Source organism: Heloderma suspectum, chromosome 4 (genome assembly GCF_057233095.1).
Source record: "Heloderma suspectum isolate Gila_16-S chromosome 4, 16-S_ref, whole genome shotgun sequence".
Lineage (NCBI taxonomy): Eukaryota > Metazoa > Chordata > Lepidosauria > Squamata > Helodermatidae > Heloderma > Heloderma suspectum.
The window spans coordinates 71241471-71266494 of record NC_139461.1 but is presented as its reverse complement, the minus strand read 5'-3'; the positions used below and the strand labels follow the sequence as shown (position 1 = coordinate 71266494).

Sequence of the window (25024 nt, the reverse complement as noted above, 5' to 3'; positions counted from 1 at the left end):
GTTTCATGAGCGGAAGTATGCTTATGCGACAGGACTTCCCCCCTGCAGCTCCCACACACCCCAGATCTGCTTTGAAGTGTCCCCCAACTCTCTGTAGCAGATTTGGGATGTGTGCAGGGAGCTGCAGAGGGGAGAGGAAATCTGTTCCCCCAGCAGTCTCCCTACCACTGGTAGAACAACATCATTGAATACAATCCCACAGTTTGGGCTGTCAGAGATGACAGAGTGGCAGAACATTGCTGCAAATGGCAAAATAGACTTTAAGTCACAGAATAATGCAGATATGATTATACTGTTATATTGCCTAATTCCTGATTTGTTTTATTCCCAAAAATAAACAGCTCCAACGTGTTTTGGACCACATGTAGGTCCAAAATGCATTGGAACTGTTTATTTTTGTGCAATAAAAAATATCTTTTGCTTGCATTTTGCTTTTGGCATCCTTTGTGGGGTTTCCCATTTTGTTGGATTCTGATTCCTGATATGCCTATTCCTACTTGACATTCTTTCAGACTGTTACTGACAACAGATTCTGGAGGAGAGTCCTGTATAAATTTAGATCTAATCACATCTCATTTAATCTTTTGTAGTGGTGTTTAATTTAATTTGGATTATAGTCCCCAGTAGGAATGCCACTGAAATTTGGATCAACCTGAATCTGAACTGTAGATTTAAGATTCTGTTTGGGTGGAACTGCAACTGAAATTAAAACAGGCCTTCTAGAATCTGTCAGTAAATCCAGGATATTCTGGAAAACCCCAGAGCCTTACTAGGCCACACTAAACATGTTCAGAAGCTCCCTGTGACACTCCTTGGTGGATGATGTCTGCTGTGAGCATGACACACTGGAGCACATGTTTAATAAGGCCTTGTGACTAGTCCAGTTCTGACTGAAAAGCTTTGGTAGATACTGGATGCAGAAATCCCAAGTTGGTCAAAACATTCTCAAGCAGTTCTGCCTGGCTAGTCAATAGCTATCATTTTCCTTCCATAGTGTATGCATACACTGATGTATTTTCCTGAAGTCTTTAACATGTTCTTGTTTCTCATAATATAGCAGTAGACTATCACAGGTTTAAAAAAATCTTGCATTTAATAATTTTGAGCAATAAAGAGGCAGTTATGGTCTGTAGCTGTAGCATGAATTCAAGGAGTGAAAGGAATATGTATTATCAAAAGAATACTCTTATTATAGCTGTGGAATAGAGGGTGTGAAATATGATTGATTAATTGATTACACTTTTGATGTCTTGAGTTATTTGCACATTTAAATAACGGCAGAGATTAAATAGATTGCTTTTCTACATAGGCTGTGTTGGATATTCGGTCAAATTGGCACATAGATTTAGAATTATTCTACTGTATGGGCCTTCTTGTGATTATTGCCACTTACCTGCAAACCCTTGAGTCGTTTTATTTCGTTTAATATTCTACGTGACCGTAATTGCTAGAGCCTTCTACAGGGCTGTGGATAAGTTGCTAACTTTTCAGCTATTCTTTCTGCAACACCTGCATCAATATCAGGATCTAGAGGATATAGGTGGCAAAAGTTAAAAATTGTTTTGTCACATTTTAAGCTATACAGTGGAGATTTTGGTAGTTTGGAGGCTCAGTTTACACTTCAAGCTATGTGTTGTCTGTCTTTTTTTTTGGTCTTAATAGTTTCTTATACTTGAGTTGAGAGCCATTAGAGATGTGCTGTATTTTCCCATAACAGAGTTCTAGCACTGTAAAAATCAGGGCTACAATATTATTTGAGACATTGACCTGGTTCACATGTAATGACAATCCATGGTATAATCAACCAATAGGCTGTCGTGCACAAGCAGGAAAGAGTGAGTGCGCTGCCTCCCATGTGCCTGCCATTTCTGCTTTTACTTAACATCCCACAATCGACTCCTTTGTAAGTTGTTGAGTGTGACATCTGAACCCAGGCCGATGGGTTGCTTAGGGGCTAAACAACCCAGCGGTTAACCTGTCGCAGGTTGTTGATTAAAAGTGGAAGAAGCTGGTATGTGCTGCAGGCAGTGTGCCTGCTCTCTCCCACTCATCCCAACAGCCCATGGTTTGTTTAACCCATGGCCTGTCATTAAGTGTGTACAGGCCTATTGTGGAGAATACATTGAGGATCTCAAGAGTTAACCCTTGAAGACTTGATTATTTGGTCTCTTGGATACAAATCCAGTTACAAGGCTGATGAAATGCCAACGGTAGTGTTCTTGGAGTATCAACTACCATGCACTTTGGACATGGGTGGAGAGGAATGGAGGTGGAACAGTTCACACATCTCCGTAATCCAGCTTGAGGTTATAAAAAGGGGTTACTCCAAATCTAGCACCTCTGCCCTCCTTCTTCCCCCAGTATCTCTTCAGTTTTCCTTCAGTTACAGATACTTAAGAGACTGGATAGCCTTTCTTCTGCAAATAGGATACAGCAGCCTTCCCCAACCTGGCACCCTCCAGATGTTTTGGACTTCAACTCCCATCAGCCCCAGGTAGCATGACTAATGGTCAGGAATTCTAGGAGTTGTAGTCCAGAACATTTGGAGGCACCAGGTTGGGGAAGGCTGGGATTACAGGGTACAAACATTCTGCAATAAATGTTCCATAAACTTTCTTCTCAGTGGTACACTTTGCATGCAGAAGGTTCTCCTACGTTCAATTCCCATTAACTCTAGTTAAAATAACTTGAGGATGTAGGGACAGGAAAGACCTCAGAGACTTTGGAGGATGACTGCCAGTTAGAGGAGATAGTTATGAGCCCAGTGTATATATGAAACAGCTGCTCATATGACAGATTAACCTTAAAAAAAAAACTCTTAAAAATGTAACTGGAGTTGGGGAGGGGAAAAATCTATTAAGCTGACTTTTAAACAAATACAGTGTTCTTGTTCAAAATTTATAGTCCAGTTAAATATCTAGAAAGCAAAACCAAATGTTTGACCTAAAGTAGCTTTCATAAATATAAGGATGTTAACAAGTCCCCCCCACACACACAATTTTGAAAAGCTATAGCTGTAAAATGAATCTACTCTGTTCTGCAGTTATTCCTGTCCTTGCCAAAAAGTTACATCATGCATACTTAATGCAAGATGCTGCTGTTGTGGTCCCATCTGTGAATTTGTAGTAGAGCGTGCTCATCACTGCTATCGAGCAAACACAGTGATTCTCTCTAGAGCCATCTAGACCCATTTATATGAAATTTATTTCAGGCAAATAGCCTTCTTTATGCAGCAAAATGCAATGCAGATAGGGAAGAGTGACATACTTGTAAGGGAGTGGAATATGTTAAAGGAAAGGCAGTACAATTTATTTTAACAAGTACAGTCTTAAAGTTGTGCATACAGATAAGTGCATCCTTTATAGGAAAATATTGGCCTCTGTCCAAAAAATGGTCAGGCACAGCAGTGGGCTATGCACTCACATCATCCGTATGCATGGCCTCATCTCCACCCATCAATCAGATGTCAAAGTATGTCAGGTCCATCAACATTTGGTGAGTGGAAGGGCTTGGGTTTAGCCCCTTGTCCAAATAGATGACAACTTTTCTAGCTCTGACAGCACTGATAATCAGTACATGTGGTTCAGGAGTACATATGCTCTCCTGAGCTTATGCCTTCCTCTCCCTTTTTAGAACCCGTGTGTGTGTGTGTGTGTGTGTGTGTGTGTGTACATGGGCCTGGAACTCGAAGAGTAATAACATGTTCAAAAACCAGTTGTCCAGGATCTCCTCCCCACAATCAATATGGACCCCTCTCCCTCACCCTCTGACAAAATGGACAGGGGAGACTCAGAGATTATAGCAGCAAGTCACTTAGGGTAGTGCCTAGCCTGCCTGGTTGCCCAGAAAACAACAAGACTGCCACGGGGTGTTGCAGATGTGCTTCTGTTGTGAAGGCAACAAACATGGCTTCCGAGCTAACAAGGCCCTGATCTCTTCCTGGTTTGTGGTCTTGCTGGACTGGGTGGGGGAGGAATTGGAAAGCTGCTACACGAACCTGCACTACTCCTTCTGTCTTATCAGCAGTCATTTTTTGTTTAAATTAAAGCCGGGATTCTCAGTAAGCTGAATTCCGTGCTTGATACAAGGTTCTGGGCTTTTTCTGACTTTGTGTAAATGTACATCCTCATATTTTTAATTCAGTTTGCACAGCCAATTCCTTGTTTTTTCTTGTTCCTGATCTCTTCCTCCCTGCAGTTCTGTGCCCTCTTCTGCTGCACCCCATAGTTGCTATAGAAATGTGAGACACATTTGGTGCATGTTGATGTATTGAGGTATCTCTCTAGGAAATGTTTAAACAAAAACTTCCATTCAAAAAACACTATTGGGCAGTTTAATGAAATACATGATTCTATACTAAAGTTTTGAATAATATAATGGTGATGGTATTCTCTTTGATGATAGCCACAGTGCAATTATGTCCTGGCAGCAAATGGAACATCGAACTCATTTTTAAAAAGAAAAACGCAACAAAATTTTCAGTAGATTAGAATTAGCAATATTTGGCTTATTATGCTACTTTTTCTGTAGAAAATGAGCACTTCATAGGCCATAACAGATAACCTTTTATTTTTTCTTATGAAAAAAGGGCGGGTGAGTTTGCCAGATCTGTGCTATAACAGGCAGTGGTGTGATCTGCCTTCTGTTCTGTTCTAGAAGCAGTATAGAATTTCTGCACTCTAACTGGGTCAAGAGAAGTTACCACTCATGCATGTAGCCAACACAGCCACATTTGCAAATACGATCTGTAACCCAACCTGTGAATATTGAAAACACTGATGACTAAATCAATATCCAGAGGAAATTAAGCACATCAAGTTGTAAAGGAAATACTGAACTGCTTTCAGAAAGATGTGGCAACATGCATGTTTTAATGCTGCCAGCTTTGGTTATAGTTCCTTTCAGTGACAGCTGATGACCTTTGAGGCATTTTTTAATACCCCCCTTCCTTCCTCACACCAGGAATTGTATAATATCAATAAAGGAAAGAGTACCTTTAACTATGTGCAGAGTTCTGTGGCTTTCCTATTGAGAAACATCAACTAATCTCTCAAAAACCAAGCCATATAGGGCCTACCAGACCATAGTATCAGAACCTATCCCATGGCTCAGTCCTGGGATTGTTAAGTGATGACATCCAATTGTGTGTACTCACCTCTGAATAATCTCAACCAGTTCCACAACCTAGGTGTGGCCACAGAGAAGGCCTTCTCCTGTGTCCCAACCAGCTGTTCCTCTGTCACCAGCAGGAGATGAAGAATCTCTGGCATATCCTGGGGAGTCAAACTGTTGCCTTAAAATATGCATCCCATCAGTTCTGTACTAACTTAGTCTGTGCTACATTGTGACTTGCCTGCCAACACAAATAGCATCTTGGAGAGGACATGTCTGAAATGATCATTTGGGTTATAGCGTGGCTCATTTTGTGGATCCCGAAAGGCTAGTTTTCGAAGCAGTTGCCTTCTAATGACATTCTGCCACGTTCTCTCCTCATGACAGTTGACCCTAGCTAAAATTGTTACTACATGCCGCAGTGGGGTATGCTTCCCAAATCCCATAATGTGGATCATTTTACTCTTAATATCTTGTCCCTTTTTGCTAGTTTTTTCATGTGGTGGCAGACTGTACTTCCAGAGTAGGTTTGGAGAGTGATTTGTGTTATTCCCTGTCTTTATTTTGAATAAATTAACCTGAAATGTTAGCTGGAACTGAGATCTGGTTTGAAGAACATCACGCTTTGAAGGGGGAAATGTATAAGGTGTGTAGTGTTTAAAAGCCAGCCACCTGCAGTTCTTCCTTCTCCTCCTGATCCTGCTCCCTATTTCCAGTGCTTATACGGAACAATACCATGAAATAGGTTCTCGGTAGGAAGAAACAGGGACAGTGTGTATGCTAGGAAGGAACATAATCCTTTCCACTGGCAACAAAACTAGCCAATATTAAGGGACAAAGTGTGGTGGCTAGGTTTGTGCATGGTAATTGAATAGGGCTGATAATAGACAAGTAGACTGTGCTACAGTTATATCTATTTGACTTGGCAGAGGGAAACATAATGTTGGGAAATGTACAAGAAGTTCTGATAGCCACGTGTGTGCATCTTCTGTTGTCTGTAGTAGTAAGCAGTGAGTCAAATTGGAACAAAAAGTGTGTGTGTGTTTTGAGATAGCCCACTGAACTCAGTGAGGCTTTACCTTCATGTAGCAGTGCATAGGATCTTAATTACCATTTTGTTGAACAGTATTTTGGGAGATCATAGAATCATAGGGTTGGAAGGGGCCTGCAAGATCATCGAGTCCAACCCTGTGCTCAATGCAAGAAGCCTGATTCCCAAGCGGTCTCCCATCCAAGTACTGACCAGGGCTGACCCTGCTTAGCTTCCGAGATCAGATGAGATCAGGCACATCCAGCCCTTTGCGGGACCTTTAGGCCGGAAGCAGTGGGGCCTGAATGAGACGTGCAAAGTATCAGCCTGGCCACTGTAGTAATGGAGAAATTTAAGATTGTGTCTCAGCAGCATATGGGCTCTTACAAGACTTTTATCAGCACTTATGGGGTTAGAACCCTAATTCTTTTCACTGTGTATGGAGGCTGAAAGCCGCTGCCATCACCTTGGGTAGTCAAAAGACAAGTAGAACCTTTCTGCCTCTTCACTGGGGTCTTTTCCAGTTGACTAAGACTCCTATCACTGCCTCCTAGTTCCTTTTCATCCTTGACTATACTTAGGCTTGTCTTTTGGGGGTTGTCATTTTGGCTTTGTGACACTGGCAGCTGCTTGATACTTGAATTGATGGCCATTGACTAGAATTTGTGAGCTATGATGAGCTGTACACTTGTGGCTGCTGGTGCCACCCTGTAAGCCATTCTTCATATGGTGGACTATGTGCTGGCTGGGTATGATGGGAGTTGTATTCCAACTGAAGAACTGCTTCAGGGGGAGGCACTGTTCCATGGAGGGTGAGCTGTTCCACCTGCTCCCCCCCCCCCGGAGATTTTAAAAGCAAGGCTAGAGCTGCAGCTTGAGAGAACTGCTTCTGGGGGAGGTGCTGTTCCATTGAGTGTGAGCTGTTCCACCTGCCTCCACCCCGCGCGTGCGCACACACCTGGAGACTTTAAAAGCAGGGCTGGAGCTACAGCTTGGGAGGCTCTGCTTCAGTGGGAGGCGCTGTTCCAACCCAGGCATTTTTTTCCTCATCTGCTCTGCCCATCCCTCTGCCTGGGAAACCTTATAAGGAGCTCTGGATTATTCCAGCTCTACTCTGGCATTTTTGATTATGGGTTTTTGCTTTTGGATAGGTAGGAGGTGTGTTCAGGCTACAGGGCCTTTAGTTGTTTTAGTTTTAAATAGCTGTTGTGATACTTCTGCTTTGAACTTGTATTTGGTGTATTGTTTAAATATTGTATTTGTATATTTTTGTGAGCCGCTTTGGGGGCCTTTTGGCCAAAAGGCAGCATAGAAATAAAGTATAACATAACATAACAATAACATATCTGGAGGGCAGCAGATTAGGAAGGGCTGCTGTAAACAAAACACAACCTAGCATCCTATTTTATCATGGTAGATAAGGGTCTCTTATTATACATGTGTATATTTTAAAAGAAAAAGTGCCATGCAAATGAATAGAACTTAAATCTGTTGGAGTATGTTATAGGATCAATATGCCTTTTCTCCCTTGACTTCGATAACCTGAACATTTTTCTTGATCTTTCCAGTAATATTTCTCAATATTGCTGTTATTGCTCTTTTTTTTCTAATGATATAGAAAAACAGTCACATAACTGTGTGAAAAGGTAAATGTTCACATTGGATGTATTCAGTACAAGGCATGCGTAGCACTACGTGCTGCAGCAGATAATAAGCCTGGTTACTTTGTCATCTGTGATAAATACTTTGTTATTTCAGTTGTTTGCATTATGATTAATATAATTGCTTTCTCTTAATTTAGGGGCAGCTTACTGCCAGTTCATGGACATGTTATTCCCAGGATGTATTAGCTTGAAGAAAGTAAAATTTCAAGCAAAGCTGGAGCATGAGTACATCCATAACTTCAAACTTCTACAAGCATCATTTAAAAGAATGAATGTGGATAAGGTAAATGTGGACCATTTTAGAACAGAGTTTTGAACAAGCTGAAGTTACATTTCAGAGACACATTTTCTCATTCAAATTGCTTTCCTTATTTTTGAACCCATCTTTATCTTCCCCATCAGTACATGTGCTGTCTGGGTGGCTAACAAATCCAAAAAGTTAAGAAAAGATTAACATGTCTAACGTTAGGTTAACATTTAACTCTGCACTAGACAATAACCCAGCTTTTTCAACCTACACCAAGAATGCATGCTCTGGCTGCTTTATGTGTTAATTTTTCCTAAACATTAACACAGGAAAATGAACATAGTCACTGTTAGATGCTGAGTATATGGAATATAATTCTGAAGCAGTGGCCTTGAGTTCCTTTTGAGAACTCAAGGCCACTGCAGTCCTAAATATCTGGGAAGTCCTAAATATCTGGGAAGGGGGAGAGGAGATAGGCTGCAGGACCAACACCTTATTTGGAGCCTTGCTGGATCTTAAGTGGTGGGGTGGAGGATAGTTTTTCACTGGTTTCTTTCCCTCCTATTGAAATCAGTAGGAGGAAATTAACTACAGCTCCAGGGCTGGTGTAGTTCCAGGGCCTCTTGGGAGAATAAGAGGGCATAGGATGTTGTGGATCCATAACCTTCCCCGATACTTCCCTAGAATGCTCTTTTCTGGCCTCCACTGTGTGCAGAAGGCTGTGAGTAGGCCACACCACTGCACTGGGGAAGCCTCCACCTGCAGACCTCTCTCTCTGCCCACCCTCTATCCCACTTCCCTAGTTGTAGTTACCAATATGATGCAAACTGTTTGTGAGGGAGGGAGCACATTTTTTAATGCACACTTGACACCTTTAGTTGCATATAAAACATTTTACAAGTATGGCCTTTCATATACCTGAAGTTCCTTTGAGAAGTAGCCTTTATATTGCTTGTATGATATTTAATGGTGTGTCCTATTATTTTGTGCTCTTTAAATTAACTGTATTAAATATTTTGTGGATACTTATAGAATAGCTGCAGAGAACTAAGCATGTTTAATAAAATGGTGAATAGTTCTGGCTACAGTACCGCCAGGTACTTCTACATAAATGACTGAGGACAAAATCAGAGGGTAGCATACATTTTTAATGTGATCTACATGATGTGAATCAACTAAGCTCCAGAATTCTGTTGGGAGATGTAATGCATAATAAATTAACTGGCAGCCTAGATAACCAGCCAGTATTGTGCATATAGTTGACAAGTACCTTCCCTTGTTTTGCTATCCAATAATATTATCTTCATATGAGTGCTACATTGGCATTTGGAGATGTTGGTATGCTAGTGTTGAAATGCTTCAATTGTTACTTTAAAGTGCAATCCTATGCATGTTTAGACTGGGGGTGGGGGAGTCCTATAACTCCCAGCATTCCCCAGCAAGCATGACTGGCTGGGATATGGTTGGAGTTGTAGGATTTTTTTCTGTGCTCCTTTAATCACTGACCTACCTTGCTTTGTTCTATAAAGGTGATCCCAGTGGAAAAATTGGTAAAGGGGCGCTTCCAAGACAACTTGGATTTCATACAGTGGTTTAAGAAATTCTTTGATGCTAACTATGATGGGAAAGAATATGATCCAGTGGAGGCCAGGCAAGGCCAAGATGCTATTCCACCACCTGATCCTGGGGAACAAATCTTTAATTTGCCAAAAAAATCTCATCATGCAAACTCCCCTACAGCAGGTAGGCCATTATTAGCCATTATTGCAGAATTTTATTCTTCTACAATAGTAATTTCTGAGTGGTATGTTGTCAATACAATTGCCTTAATATGGAAGCAGGTTGGGTTGAAATGTGGGGGCCCTTTCGCACTCCGCATCATCCAGAGTATTGTGTCATGGATTAAGACTGCAATCCTGTACCTGCTTACATGGGTCTAAGACCAGCTGAAGTCAGTGGGATGTACTCCTGAGTAGACTTATATAAGATTATGCTGTAAATGTCTTAAAACTGTGAGAGGGGTATGTGTGTGCTGTAATATCCCATAGTGATCTATGAAATCCAGGTTGTGACAATGCATAAAGGGACTCGTGCATAGAATTCTATCCTTGACAAGTGCAGTAAAGCTAACCTACTACTACCGCTCTTTAGGACACTTCATTTTCAATATGCCCCTCCCCAACACACACACACACACACACACCTGATTATGGGCCATATATAACATTGCAGAATGTACAATTCACTTGCTGGTGCAGTAGTAGTAGGCAATGGTGTTGTGAAGGTGGTGTATTTTGCATCAGTTTGTGACCCTGATACCACAATTAATAGGGTCAGGTTGTTATGGTAGTGTACCTATTTTATTTTCCAGTTAATTGTTTGCACTTTATTTCACAAAATGTCAAAATATAAGCTCTGAAGCTCCTAAGTGAAGGATTTTCAAAGCTAATAACCTGCTTAAAATGATGTAAATCTTTTGGCCTTCCTTTAGTTCTTTCTCAGACCTGTGCTAGGGTTTACTAGAGTACTAAATCATTGGTAATAAATCTCTTGGAGCCCTTTTGTACTTAAATAAGAGTAAATTCTTAGCTACTGTTCTTGCTGATAGGCATAGGAGATGTAAAGAAATGGGATGAGTGGTTTCTCTTCTTTTTTTTTCATGTTCATCCTTACAGGAAACTGCAGGCATATCTAGTTTTATGGTGATTGGTACGTTTCCAAATCCTAAGTGCTGGCCTAATAGTAAGAAATAAATCAATATATGTGTGTGCGTGTGTATGAGGGGATGGGGTTGCTTTTTGAAAAATATTGATACGTACCACTTGGAAAGCATGGGTTCCATTTACTGGTTTATCTTAAATCCCTATTTTATTTACATTGATGGTACAGTGGCAACAACTGTGAGAAAGTCAGAAAAACAACAAAAGGTGTGAGTCCTGAGCAATACTTTACTTTGATGATAGTTAAATGTGTCCTTCAAGAGCCACAGGCAGGAACTTGTGTCCTGGTTTGGATAAGCTTTAGACAAGTGGTCCACCACACCAGTACCTGTGGAAAGTGTGACCTGGCAAGTGTACGCATCATGCAAGTGTACGCATCATGAAGTGTTCCTCTAATGTCTGTGTTGTTTGCTAGAGTGCCTGTTTTCCTTCAAATGTTCAGTAAAGCCCCTAGATCAGCCGTCCCCAACCTGGTGCCCTCCAGATGTGTTGGACTACACAGCCAGCAGGCCCATGCTAGCTGGGGATGATGGGAATTGTAATACAAAACATCTGGAGGACACCAAGCTGTGGAACATGATCTAAGCAATGTTGAAACCAGAATGTTATGAAGAATCAGCTGCCCATCATAGGAGGATATAATGGAAGCATCCAATGGCGTGATAACGAGAACAAAAGGCACCTCTGTTTGGGCAAGGGGAGGTCCAATTTACATCACTTCCCTCCTTCTCACTGCAGTCTCCCCCATGCCATATCCTACAATGTACCAGAGAGTCCCCTGATTTTGGGGGGGGGCACTGGAGGCTCCAGCGTGAAGGGAAATTAAGAAAAGGCGTTATTTCGTATGTGGAACTCCACTTGCAGTGTGGATCCAAGCCAAAATCTTTTCCCCTACCAAAGGCTGAACTACCTGGGGAGTCCTAAAGTCATATTGCATTTTGGAGCAGGCTCCCTCTGGACTCAGATGACAGGAAGGGTCAGAGCATTAAAACAGGAGCTTGCCAGTTCTTGGGAGGGTGGCCAGCTCTGTGAGGCTCTGCTGGACTCCCAGTAGGGATAGCCTTTGTTGGATCCCTAAGCTGATGATGCCCAACTTTTAGTAATGGAGCAAGAGGAAAAGAAAGGGGGTCTTCCAGTTCCTCTGGGAGAAAGGGAAGGCTAGGGCTATGTAATCCAAAACAATAAAGACTACCAGTGGCTACTAGCGGACACACAAGGACAAGAAATAACAAAACAAGCCCTCTTTAACTTTGGGGGGAGGTGTGGAGAGAAAGGGAGTTACTTCACTTCTAGGTTAGAATCCTATCTTGTGCTTTTGCCCTTTCTCCAGGAGAGGGAGGCTTGCACCAGTGGAGGCTCCAAGTTTGGAGGGTCCTTGAAAAGATACCCTCAGTAGGCCCCCCTCCCTAAATAAGTCTATCTCCCTACTAGTGTTGCCAGCTGCTGCTTATTGCTACCATCTGCTTGCTTGGCAAAGAGTCAGTGAGCAAATAGACGGTGGCATCTACTGCTCTAATTTCACATTACCACCATTGTCTGGGCCAGAGCGAGAGGAGGGTGAATAAGCAGGTTGCAATGATGAAGAGAAGGAGCAGGTCCAGGGGGCCCCTGTCAGTAAGCTTCCAGCTGGGGTGTGGGCAGTCAGCAGGTGTCCAATCATGCTGACCCTTGATACCAGCCCTGGCTCACACCTCCATGCCTTCCTAGTCTCTGCTGCCCAGCAGTATCTGATATGTTTTGCACACCTGTGAAAAAATTGCCTTTTTCTCCTCCCACACATTTTGACTGACCCGCCTTCTTTATGTTCTAGTTACAGATTGCTGCAATTCTAGCTGAAGCTGTTGGCTTCTCAGGTGTGGAGAGTTTCAGGGAAGGGTTACTCTCTTGGGCAGCTTGAAGCAAGTTTGGCAGCAAGGAGGGTGCTAGTGTGAGGCACTACCCCATTATACACACTGTGTTCCATTAACCAGTAGTGTAATGGCAAATTTTGAACTGTAGGCGCTCCTGGCTGTCCCCATAGCCCTGCCCCCTAAGAAGGACCAAAAATGCAGGCACCTATGTTGATTCACATCAACCAACCAGTTTAGCCATTTTCATCTCCATTAGGAGCAGGTCTTTTTTAAAGCTACTGGGTCTTATTGGCCCCCCAAAATACTTGACATCATAACAGGGATCCCTCACAACTATATATTGTTGCTGAGAAAATGTGTTCCCTCTCCTGCTGTTGTGAGGATTACAGCTACTCTAAGAGGGAACAGCAATTCTGAGGGGGCTGACCGATGATATCAGCATCCCTACTAATAAAAAAGTGCCAGTGCTATGTCCTTGCAAGCCCTGGCTCCAGTACACCACTGCCGTTAACCAATTTGAGGTTATGAGTAATCATTTGGTAACAGTGTAACTTTATATGACATCTGTTTGAAGTATGCACAGATTTCATTAAGCATGTTTTTTGCAAGCTACTATTTAGTTGTTAACAATTTTGGAACAGTTTCCCAAGAGAGGAGTGTCTGGCCTCTTAGTTGCGTGTCTTTTGAAGACCAATTTATTCCAGTGTCTTTCTGGGATGCTATTTTTAACTAGATTTGGGAATAGCCGCTCCTGCTTTTTATAAATTTAGCTGTAAATAGTTTGTTGTTTTAACTGATATCTTATTATGTTTATGGCTCTCTGGACTGTGAGCTACCTTGATTTTTTAAAGAAGGGAGAGTTAGAAATAAATAAAAGAATAAATTATTGGAAGTGCATTTAAGAGTACCAAATAATCTTGGTTACAGTATTTTGCTTTTATTATGAGTTAAGGCATTCCACAATTGCCTTGTGAGTGGCACTTAGTTGAGAACATTTACACTTCCTGGGACATCTGATAATACTCCTGCATATACATACACACACAATATAAGCTGATTTGGCTGTGACTTTTCACTTACCATGTCAGCAGTGTTAGTAAAGGCAAGTCCTACTTGAGTAAGGAATAATGAATGGCCGTTACAAAGGTAACTCCAGGATTACATGTGACAAACTATTTGTACTTTGAAAAGCAGAACTGAGAGGGTACCAGTTCCTTACTATTGCTATCAGCATGAGTAGTAAAGTTGTAAAATGAATCATGCTATGCGGTTATTAATCTTATGGTTGCTTCCTATAAGAAATTTTGTATATTTGTATGGGTCAATTATGAAGGATGCACATTTGTTAAAACATAGTTTCCTGCCTTTAAAGCAATATCCCAAAGCTTTTCTGCTTATCACTGCTATTTTAAAGCCATGTTTAAAGAACAGGATACAAGACTAGATGGACATTGGGTGTGATCCAACAGATCTCTTTTTACAACAAATAGATTAACCCACGAATTGCCACCAGATGCTGCTGTTATGCCCAAACATGGCCATAGTTAAACCATAGTACGGGGTTCACACCTAATGGCTACCTATGATTTAACAACAATTCACAATTCAACAACAGCCCATACTCAACTCATAGGCCTGAGTCGCATGTAATTACAACCTGAGTATGGTTGTCATTGGCCCAGTTTCCATGTCACGCTAAGCCGCCCTGGAAAACAACCCATGTTGAACAACCCATGTTACTCCCAGTAGGTGATCAGGTGCACAGTGGCTTGGCATGGCTTCTTTCCCCTTCAGTCCTCCAGCTTGTTCCCAGTGTCCTTTCCTGGCAACCTGTCTCTTCACCTCGTCACTATGGTGACAAACTTTCCGAGCCCCTTCGCTGCTCCAGTTGGTACCCCTTTTCCGGATACTTATGTCATTTGCCACTTTTTGGGTCGTAATTTTTATCATCATTTTTCCTCTCAGTCTTTTGCACATATATACTGCTATGCGTAGTTTTGCCTTATAATTTCCTTCTATGTTGCACCTGTCAGAGGAAGCACAGAAGTGGTGTAGGTAATGTACCAGGAAATTGACATAGCGAGGCTGCACATAGGCTAATCTGCACATACTTGTGAAGGACCAGGGAAAAAATAATACTAAGAGAAAATATGAACCCATTTGCACAAATCAGAAGCACAGAAAAAAAAGGCAACTGAAATAATTGTTTCCAAAAGAGCACCAAAGTGTGTGTGTGGGATGGGGGTGGTGGTGGAATAATTCCCATTTGGCAATGTTATCCTCTCGCCATTACTCTTGGTATCTGACTTCCTAAACCCTGAATGCTTTGCTTGATGGGAGGGTGAAAATGGATGCAGGGAATACATGTCTTTCTCCTTTTCACAAGGATTACAGTGACATGAAAGGTGGAGGGAAGGTTGACAAGTAGAATGGGTCTGTAGTAAGTATAACATGAGCTTCCTTTTTGGTTCCGCTCTAGTGGGCAGTGGTAGAGGTAGGAGAAGACTGGGTAGGTTTTACAGTGGTCCAGTGCTGGGGCTTCAGTGCCATCCATAGCGCATTATCCTTTCTCATCCCATGACTATAGCAGAATGGAATACATTTTGTAAAATAAGAAAAACAGGTCTTCACTTTGAAAATGTTTTGCTCTGTAATTGTGTATTTACATTGTAGACTCTGTAGCAAAGTGCAATTTAGCCACCCCGTTTCCCACAGAGAGGTTTGAAAGTTAACCCCCAAAGCAAGATGGGATATTTTCAGTCCTATAATCTGATACCAAACATTTGGATCCCCATGGAATCTAGCATCTGTTTCCATTGTCTGGAAATGGATTGCATCTTTCCCAATGTTATTACTCTTATAATGTTTTTAGGAATTTGAATTACATTGTGTTTGTTAAATTAAAACTGTGGGATGGAATATTAGAAGCATCAACTTTACTCAGTGTTTATGAATAAAGAATGGCAGATTTTCTCCTTTGCCTAACAGGACAACTGTTCTAACGAGTCATTGCAGGTCAAGCGTAATGCAGCTTGGAAACTGTAGCACAAATAGTTCCTTAGGACTAATCTGTTGACCACCCTGATGTTGTCTTGTTTGGCAGAAGTAACTTGTTACAGAGTTGCTGGCCTGTGGATGATACTGGCTAATTTTTGTCACTCCCAGAGCTGCAAATCCCAATGACAGCAGAGACAAAATCATAAAGCAAGAAATGTGTTATAATGTTTTATATCATTTAAAATCATTAAGTTTTTTCCCCAAGGGAAATTAAAGTTATTTCATATAGGATACCAATAGATTGAACAGACTTGTATCAGATGTTTACACCCCCAGATCTTAATCAGTGGCTAGAAGTAGCATAACCAAGAACTGATCTGGCTTCTGCTCACATATAATTTTATAGGGAAAAGCGATGGGGCATCTATGTGAGCACCCATCATAATGCAATGTGCATCAATTCTGAATCCTTTTTTGGCTACAAAATGCATTGTATTAAACAGCCCTCAGTTTGCTTGGAGCTTTATAAAGAATATTCCTTCTCTTTCTATTTGCCCGTAAGAAAAGGTTTGCTCAAGCTGATATATTAACTACATCCTTATCTGGACAGAGATTGCCTAGCTACTGTTATCCATGCTCCGATAACCTCTTGTCTGGATTACTGCAATGTGTTTTACATGGGGGTGCTTTTCTTTTTTTGAAAATACTTTTTATTCTATTTTTTATCTTTATAAATAAAATAAACAGTACCAACAACCTAATCAGTAACTACAATTTCCCAACGATACAGTATTCTTAGGCAGACACAGCAATGACAAAAAAGAAAAAAAAAGAGAAAGAAAACAGAAGAAGGAGAAGGAAGAAGGAAGCATGAATATATAGATAGATAGATAGATAGATGAATGAAGTTACTTAAAAGGATTAAATTTAAACTCCATTACACAGAAACTTCAAATCCCATTCTACTTAAAAATTATACCTATAACATTGGCAATATTACAATTCAATACAGCATAAATAATCAACCTAACATTTCAATATCATATCATCCATCATATAACAAGGAAGTAGGCCTACAATTCATTTCCAGGAACCATATATTGCCCTTCAGCTAACATATAATAGTAAAGCTTAACAATTTAACCAGCCAAAAATCTTACTAACCACTCTCATCATAATTATAATAATAGTAATAAAAAGGAAGAAGATTAAAAAGGATAAATAATAATAATAACAATTCACTAATAAATTTATAGTGTTATATAATAATAAAGCTTAAAAGCAACCTTACACCAATCACAAATGTATTTCGTAGTAGATATATAAATGAGTGTGCACATTTCTATACACCCTCAAACAGTACATTTAAGTACAGTATATCATACCCATTTTAAAAAGAAAAGATTTAAAGAAAAGAAAGAAAAACATGAGAGAAGAAAAAAAGGATGGATATATATATGAGCAATTATCTCTGGCCTAGCCTGAGTCTTACAGAATAAACATAACCAGTTAACAAAACATATTTGTAGATTCCAGTTCATGGGGCTGGAACAGAAATCTCACACGATTTTCCATTTAGCCACGCCTCTGCCATTTCGTGGTTTAGAAACTTCTTCATCTGGCCTTCAGAAAAAATGCAAAAAAATGTAACAGGATATTTTAAATGATACTGTAAGTTCATTTGTTTTGCCAGATTTTTCACCTTGCTAAATTGCCTTCTTTTATCAGCAACTTCTTTGGTGTAATCCGGAAATAACATAACTTTATCTTGTTTCCAAAAAAGATTTCCGCCCTCTCTTGCCAAACGCAGGATATAATTTTTTGTGGAGATTCTTGCAAATTGGACTATAATCGTATAACCAGTCCCTTTGGCATTTGACACACAGAATGTCTGCTCAATATCAAATGAATAATCAGATGGCACAGGGAGTATCTCATGCAAAAGCTTATCTACAAAAGTAGACAAATTTACATCAGTAGGTAAATCTTTTAATACCAATGATACGTACATTTGCCCTGCACGCAAAAGCCTCCAGTTGTGAAATTCTGACAGAAAAATTGATGAAAAAAGCTTGTGACGGAGTCTCATTCCCGGCCACCCGATCTTGCAGCTCGTTAACCTTCACCTCCATTTTTTGCCAAGAAGTGTTGATTAAATCCACAGCCCCTTGCAGGGTGATGATGGAATTTTGGATTGTATCCGACTTCTTAGCCTGTTCAGTAAATTGCGAAGACAAAGTTTTTATCAGAGCAAGTAACTCCCCTGTATCTTCGGTTCTCGGAGCCTTTGCCAAGGGAGGTATCGGAGGGGGGGGTAGGTGGAAATTCTTTTTTCCTCCTTGATGTAGCCATCCTTTTCTTCAAACAGATATTTCAGGTCCTCAGATATTGTTGATATTTCTTAATCCATTCCTCAAATATTGTTGGTATTTCTTAATCCATAAACTACAATGGAGCATGTCAGCCCTGATTTCTCCTAATTAGATAGGAGGTTCAAAACAACTTTGAGCGATGATTAAGCTCTGGCAGGCTAGTCTCGGAGTCCATCCCCTCTGCTAATTCACACAGAGGATTATCTTCCAAAACTTCATCCAGATGCAGCTCCTGCCTCCCCTTTTAATTCCAGGGGAGAGATGAAAAGGTTTTTCAACCTTTTAAAAAGCTATTTGAGATAGTGTCCTGCGGAGGCTCCATGGAATGCTGCGAGGGTGACATTGGCTCCGACCGGAAGTCTACATGGGGGATGCTTTTCAAAACTGTCTGGAAACTTTAGCAGGCCCAAAATAGGTGAGATGGTTAACAGGGACTGGCCAACGTGATCATATTATGCTGGTACTTTTCCATTTGCACTGGCTGCCAGTGCATGCCCAAACCTGATTCAAAGTGCTGGTATTAACATTCAAAGCCCTAAACAGTTTGAAGGATCATCTCCATCTGTAGTGGTCCTTCTCCAGGAGCCCCTGACAAAGGAAGTGAGGTGGGTGGTTACCAGGAAAAGGGCCTTTTCTGCTGTGGCACCCCAGTTATGAAATGATAGAATGAGCTTCCCAGAGAGGCTTGCCTGGCACCTACATTGTACTCTTTTCAACAGCAGGTGAAGACCTTATTTTCCCTGGCATTTTAGTCTTTTAGTTCTGTTGTTTTAAATCTGATAGTATGTTTTAAATCATTGCACTACTACTAGGTTTTTTTTGTTTTTACTTTATACTGTAGCTTTAAACTTTTGAATTTTATATTGCATTTGATGCTGTATTTTGTGATTTTAATTGTTGTGAACTGCCCAGAGAGCTCCGGCTATTGGGCAGTGTAGAAATCGATTGACTGGATCACACCAAAGGGCCATCTAGTCCTGCATCCTGTTTCCCACAGTAGCCACCCAGATGCCTTTGAGAAACTCATAAGCAGAGCATGGAGGCAATAGTCCCTTCCTTTTGCGGTTGTCCCTGTGGGTGCCTACAGGTGAGAAATGTTTCTGTAAATGCCTCATCCATTTGTTCTGATAACATCCAGGGATGATGGATTAGATTTGATACTGCATAGCTGCCAGTTACAGAATTTTCTATCCATTCAGCTAGAAATGCTTTATTTGAAAATGTATTGGGACACTTGCTTCATGTAATAAAAATGGTAGTACTTAAGGTTTTTGTGGATGCTTTCTCCTGCTCTCTCTGGTCAGTATTTCCTTGTGCTGCAGTGCTTGGTTTCCTGTTTGGTTGTTTTTGTTAATCAGAATATTTGCAAGCTATAGTGTGGCTGTTCCAAACGGTTGGAGCCAAGAATGAACGCTTAATTGTCCCAGGTCTGTCTGCTTCATACTCTGTCAACAGCAGCCCTTTGCAATAGTATTCCTTCTAGCTCTGATTATAAGCAATATAATTTAACTTAAAAAAAAAAAAAACACTTTCCAGATTTTGCTTTTAGTTATTGCTGGGGGCTGATGGCAGCGATAGAGGAAGACACCAAAATTTCTGTTTTCAACTTGTTTTATTTTCATGCAGGCATTTCTATTAATCCTTAATAATGTCAATTTAAAACAATAGTTGTTAGGTGATCACTACCTAATGTACAATTAAGAACATAAGAAGAACCATGCTGGATCAGACCAAGGGTCCATCTAGTCCAGCATTCTGTTCACACAGTGGCCAACCAGCTGTTGACCAGGAACCCACAAGCAGGACATGAGCGCAACAGCACCCTCCCACCCATGTTCCCCAGCAACTGGTGTACATAGGCTCATTGCCTCTGGTACTAGAGGTAGCACATAGCCATCAAGACTAGTAGCCATTGATAGCCTTTTCCTCCAGGAATTTGTCCAACCCCCTTTTAAAGCCATCCAAATTGGTGGCCATCACTACATCCTGTGGTAGCGAATTCAGTAGTTTAACTATGCGCTGTATGAAGAAGTACTTCCTTTCATCTGTCCTGAATCTCCCACCAATCAGCTTCATAGGATGACCCCAGGCTCTAGTATTTTGAGAGAGGGAGAAAAATGTCTCCCTATCCACATTCTCCACAGCATGCATAATTTTGTACACCTCTATCATGCCTCCCCTTACCCTCTTCTTACTTTTTTCCAAGCGAAACAATCCCAGCTGTTGAAACCTTCTCTCATAGGGGGATGCTCCAGCCCCTTGATCATTTTAGTTGCCCTTTTCTGCACCTTTTTCCAGCTCTACAATATCTTTTTTTAGGTGTGGTGACCAGAACTGTACACGGTATTTCAAGTGTGGTCACACCATAGATTTGTATAAGGGCAGTATGATATTGGCAGTTTTATTCTCAATTCCTTTTCTAATTATGCCTAACATGGAGTTTGCCTTTTCTACAGCCGCCGCACACTGGATTGACATTTTCATTGAGCTGTCCACCACAACCCCAAGATCTCTTTCCTGGTTGGTCACTGCCAGCTCAGATCCCATGAGGTTATACTTGAAGTTGGGATTTTTTGCCCCAGTATGCATCACTTTATACTTGCTTACATGGGAGAGGGACAGGGGGAGTGCAACCCTGTTGATTCTCCTGGACCTCTCAGCAGCTTTCGATACCATCGGCCATGGTATCCTTCTGGATAGGTTGTCTGGGTTGGGAGTTGGAGGCACTGCACTACAGTGGTTCCACTCCTACTTGGATGGCCAATTCCAGAAGGTGGTGCTGGGGGATTATTGCTCTGTGCCATGGCAATTGTGCCATGGGGTTCCACAGGGCTCTATTTTATCCCCCATGCTGTTTAACATCTACATGAAACTGCTGGGGGAGGTTATCCGGAGGTGTGGGCTGAGGTGCCATCAATATGCAGATGACACCCAGCTCTACCTCTCTTTCTCATCAAATCCACGTGAGGCAGTGACTGTTCTGAACCAGTGCCTGGGCACGGTAATGGACTGGATGAGGGCTAATAAACTGAAACTCAATCCAGACAAGACGGAGGTACTGTTAGTGGGTGGTTCATCTGCCCGGCTAGGTGATATTCAACCTGTTCTGGAGGGGGTTGCACTCCCCCTAAAGGATCAGGTTCGTAGTTTGGGGGTGCTCTTGGATCCAGAACTGTCCCTTGAGGCACAGGTGAACTCAGTGGCACGGAGCACTTTTTATCAGCTTAGGCTGGTATACCAACTACGCCCTTATCTGGACAGAGATAGCCTAGCTACAGTTATCCATGCTCTGATAACTTCTCGTCTGGATTACTGCAATGCGTTATACGTGGGGCTGCCTTTGAAAACGGTCCGGAAACTTCAGCTGATCCAAAATAGGGCAGCAAGATTGTTAACAGGGACTGGCCTGCGAGCTCATATTACGCCAGTACTTTTCCAGCTGCACTGGCTGCCAGTCCATTTCCGGGCCCGATTCAAAGTGCTGGTGTTAACATTCAAAGCCCTTAACGGCTTGGGGCCAGGTAACCTGAAGGATCGCCTCCTCCCATATGTGCCTGCCCGGACCTTAAGATCATCACCAGCGGCCCTTCTCCGTGAGCCCCTGCCAAAGGAAGTGAGGCGGGTGGCTACTAGGAGGAGGGCTTTTTCTATTGTGACACCCCGGCTCTGGAATGAGCTCCCTAGTGAGGTTTGCCTGGCGCCTACATTGTACTCCTTTCGGCGCCAAGTGAAGACCTTTTTATTTTCCCAGGCATTTTAGCTTTCTAAATTTTTATCTTTGCTGTTTTAAATCTGTATTTTAAATTCCAGTACTGCTGCTAGGTTTTATTGTGGTTGTATTGTTATACTGTGGTTTTAATGTTCTATATATTTTAAATTATTTTATTGTGTGTTGTTTGGTTTTAATTTTTGTGAACCGCCCAGAGAGCTTCGGCTATTGGGCGGTATAGAAATGAAATAAATAAATAAAATAAATAAATTACATTGAACTGCCCTTGCCATTTAGATGCCCATTCTCCCAGTTTGGAGAGATTCTTTTGGCGCTCTTCACAATACCTTTTTGTTTTAACCACCCTAAATAATTTGGTGTCATCAGCAAGCTTGTCCACTTCACTGCTCACTCCTAATTCCAGATCATTTATGAACAGATTGAAAAGCATTGGTCCTAATACAGATTCCTGTGGGACCCCGCTATTTTCTTCCCTCCATTCGGAGAATTTACCATTTATTCCTACTCCTATTTCTGCCATTAGATATGCATGGCTAAGTCCTGACTTGATTTGGTTTTTTGAATGAGAAAATAATGGGGGACTGCAGCCCTCAACATTTGTATTAACTAAACAAATTTAAGAATGTGAGAATCCGAGTTGTATTCCATTGCTAGTGCTCATACTTTCACATAAGCAAATATGTTATATATGAGCAAATACTTTAAAGATTGGTTTTATATTCTGCTGCTTGAAACATTGGCTTTAGGCCAGTTGCTTCAACAGCTACCTCCTCCTTTGATTTCTCAATTAGATTTTATTAGAAAGTAAAATACTTTTTTTTAGCATATCTTACTCCAGTTCCCTTGCAATTCGCATTCTTAATGCATTCAATCACATTTCTTTGAAAAGAAGCCTGAAGTGGCATTCATACACTCATTCATTAGTATCTAATGAAAAGGATTGAATATATGGAAGGAGAGGAATTGGGTTTTTTTTGGTAATGTGCTAATTGCGCATACATTAATTATATATTGGCTTTAGGATTCAAACATAATCTTTAATATGGAACAAAAGTAGTTTATCCAAAGAAAAATAATCAAAAGGAATGTGGGACCCTTCCTTTGACCAAATACTGCAAAGTGTTCACAATTAAAAACAGTATTGCCACTTAAAGGTCTATTTCATCCACATAATACTTTCAGTGCACTTTACATGCTACAGATAATGAGCATAGCACAGGTGTGGGCAACCTTCGCAAGCGTTTGGACACATTTGGCAGTTTGACAAACTATCCTGGACACTACCACAAAATGGCTGCTAAGGGAGATATGGCTAATTAGATAGGACAAGTAACCTGCCCGAAAGACTGAATACGAGGCAGAGGTGGGGTCTGAGCCCAACATATTAAACTCCTTTGAACCCACTGTTTTCAGCGCCAACACAAACCTCTTTCACAGAAGGAAAACTCTTTGGGCGTGCTCACATGACATGCCAACCCATCGTGGGTCACAAGCCATGCACTGTGTGTTGTTTTGCGAACAACCCACAGTGCGTGGTTGATGAGTCTTCCAGACAATTGAGTGCATCATCCACAGTGTGTTGGCTGTTTCCCCCTTGGTCCTCCAGCTGGCTCTGCCTGGTATCCCAGAGGACTTGGAGGCAGAACCCATCTTGCCTACCACCAAGGCCCTGTTGTGGCTCCGATCATGATTGCTATCAGAGCCCTTAAAAAAAAAATCCCGCCCCCATCTTTGCACAGAAACAGTACTGGGAAATTTTTTCCCACTCCCCCAAGTTTGGGGAATGTGTGCTAATGTCCCCTTATTTTTTTCCTTCATTTTATCACTGTTGCACACTTGCGCAACAGTGAATTAACAAAGAAAACCTGACGATGCTTGCAGTTTCACAGCTGAAGCCACTTCTCCTTCGACACCTATCAACCTGCAAGCATCCTCAGCAATCTTTGCCAAAGAGTGGGGTGGGCATCTAGTTTCATAAGAAGCAGTGGGGAGGCTAGCATGGGCAGGCTAAGTGGGGGACCACACCAAGGGTGTATTTCACACTTAAAAGCATGGGAATCCCACTGGGAAATGGGTTATTTCAAACGTCCCCCCCTGTAAAATTTGGACTTGTAAATCCTACCAGCAGCACTGGTTCTCACTGTCCCTGGGATAAATGTCCCTGATTATTATGGTGTTTTGTTCCTCCCACCAGATGTCCCTCCCTCCTGCCTATGCACAAGGAACTTGGGGACTGGTAGACCTTGAGAGAACATGATAAACACACATCTCTTGTTCTCACATGACAAGTCCTACTTCTACTGCACAAGCACACTTTCTTCTAGAGAAGGGCCTGGGCCAGTAATGCATTGTTCATAATGTTGCTTGTTCTGCACTTATTCTGCTTCTAATTGGCTCCAGCAGATCTTACAAGATCTGAACAATAGGTAAGTAGATACATGAAATACGTTCCACAATTTAGCCTCAAGTTTTTTTCTTCATGATGGGTTTACAGCCAAGGCTGGGTACCTAGATCTCAGGGCCCTGAAAAACGGTACCATTCCTCAATATTGGGAATTCACTGCAGCCAACCTGGGACCTTCCAGATGTTTTCGGCTGCAACTCTCATCAGCCCCTGCCAACATTGCCAGTGGTCAGGGATTATGAGAGTTGTAGTTCAAAATAGCTGGAGGATACCAGATTGGGAAAGGCTGATCTCCTTCATAAGGAGTATAGTCTGGCCAAATTTCAGAGAAATACAATTAAAAATGTCTGAGTTACAGGAGCAAAGAGAGTAAGTGAGGCTTATTTTGGATGGAGAGAGAAAGGATCAAAAAACAAAGCAAACATTTATAAAATTCCCTTTGAATGATTTATGCTTATCTGACATGGCCCATAGGTTTTTCCTCCCTCTGTCTCTTTTCTTTTTGAAACAGCAAGAGGGGAAGGCACTTATGTGACCCAAAACTGAAGGGAAGATATTCTCAGGTGCCTGAAAAAAACTTTTTATTATGCCCGACACATTTCGGAAAGGACTTTCCTTCCTCAGAGGCTGCTTATCTTTCTCCAAATATGTCACAGAAAATCTTTCCAATGTTTCCTCTGTTTTAAAATGCTCTTTTCTTTTTGGGACATGGACAACCTTTCACATTTTAGAGATAGGATATTGACTTGTAATGGACTTGTGATGCAGTCAGATCTTAATTTTGATTTAATGGATGGGATTTATTCACACTTGCCTGAGCCTCATTTTTAAGGAGGTGAGGAAAATTCTCCTAGATTGGCTAGACATCTTGGAGGTTTTCATCTGATATCTTATTCCC

The 25024-nt window shown here is 41.5% G+C and overlaps 1 protein-coding gene across 3 annotated transcripts in view; it reads left to right on the top strand.

Annotated features, from left to right (window-relative positions):
• MAPRE2 (microtubule associated protein RP/EB family member 2) overlaps positions 1-25024 on the top strand; it is a 136172-nt gene that overhangs the window by 102217 nt on the left and 8931 nt on the right. For all 3 annotated transcript variants that reach the window (XM_084849603.1, XM_084849602.1, XM_084849601.1), the window contains 2 exons: positions 7944-8089; positions 9583-9796. In XM_084849603.1, coding sequence (XP_084705729.1) covers positions 7944-8089; positions 9583-9796 — 360 coding nt within the window. The remainder of the gene's footprint in view (positions 1-7943; positions 8090-9582; positions 9797-25024) is intronic.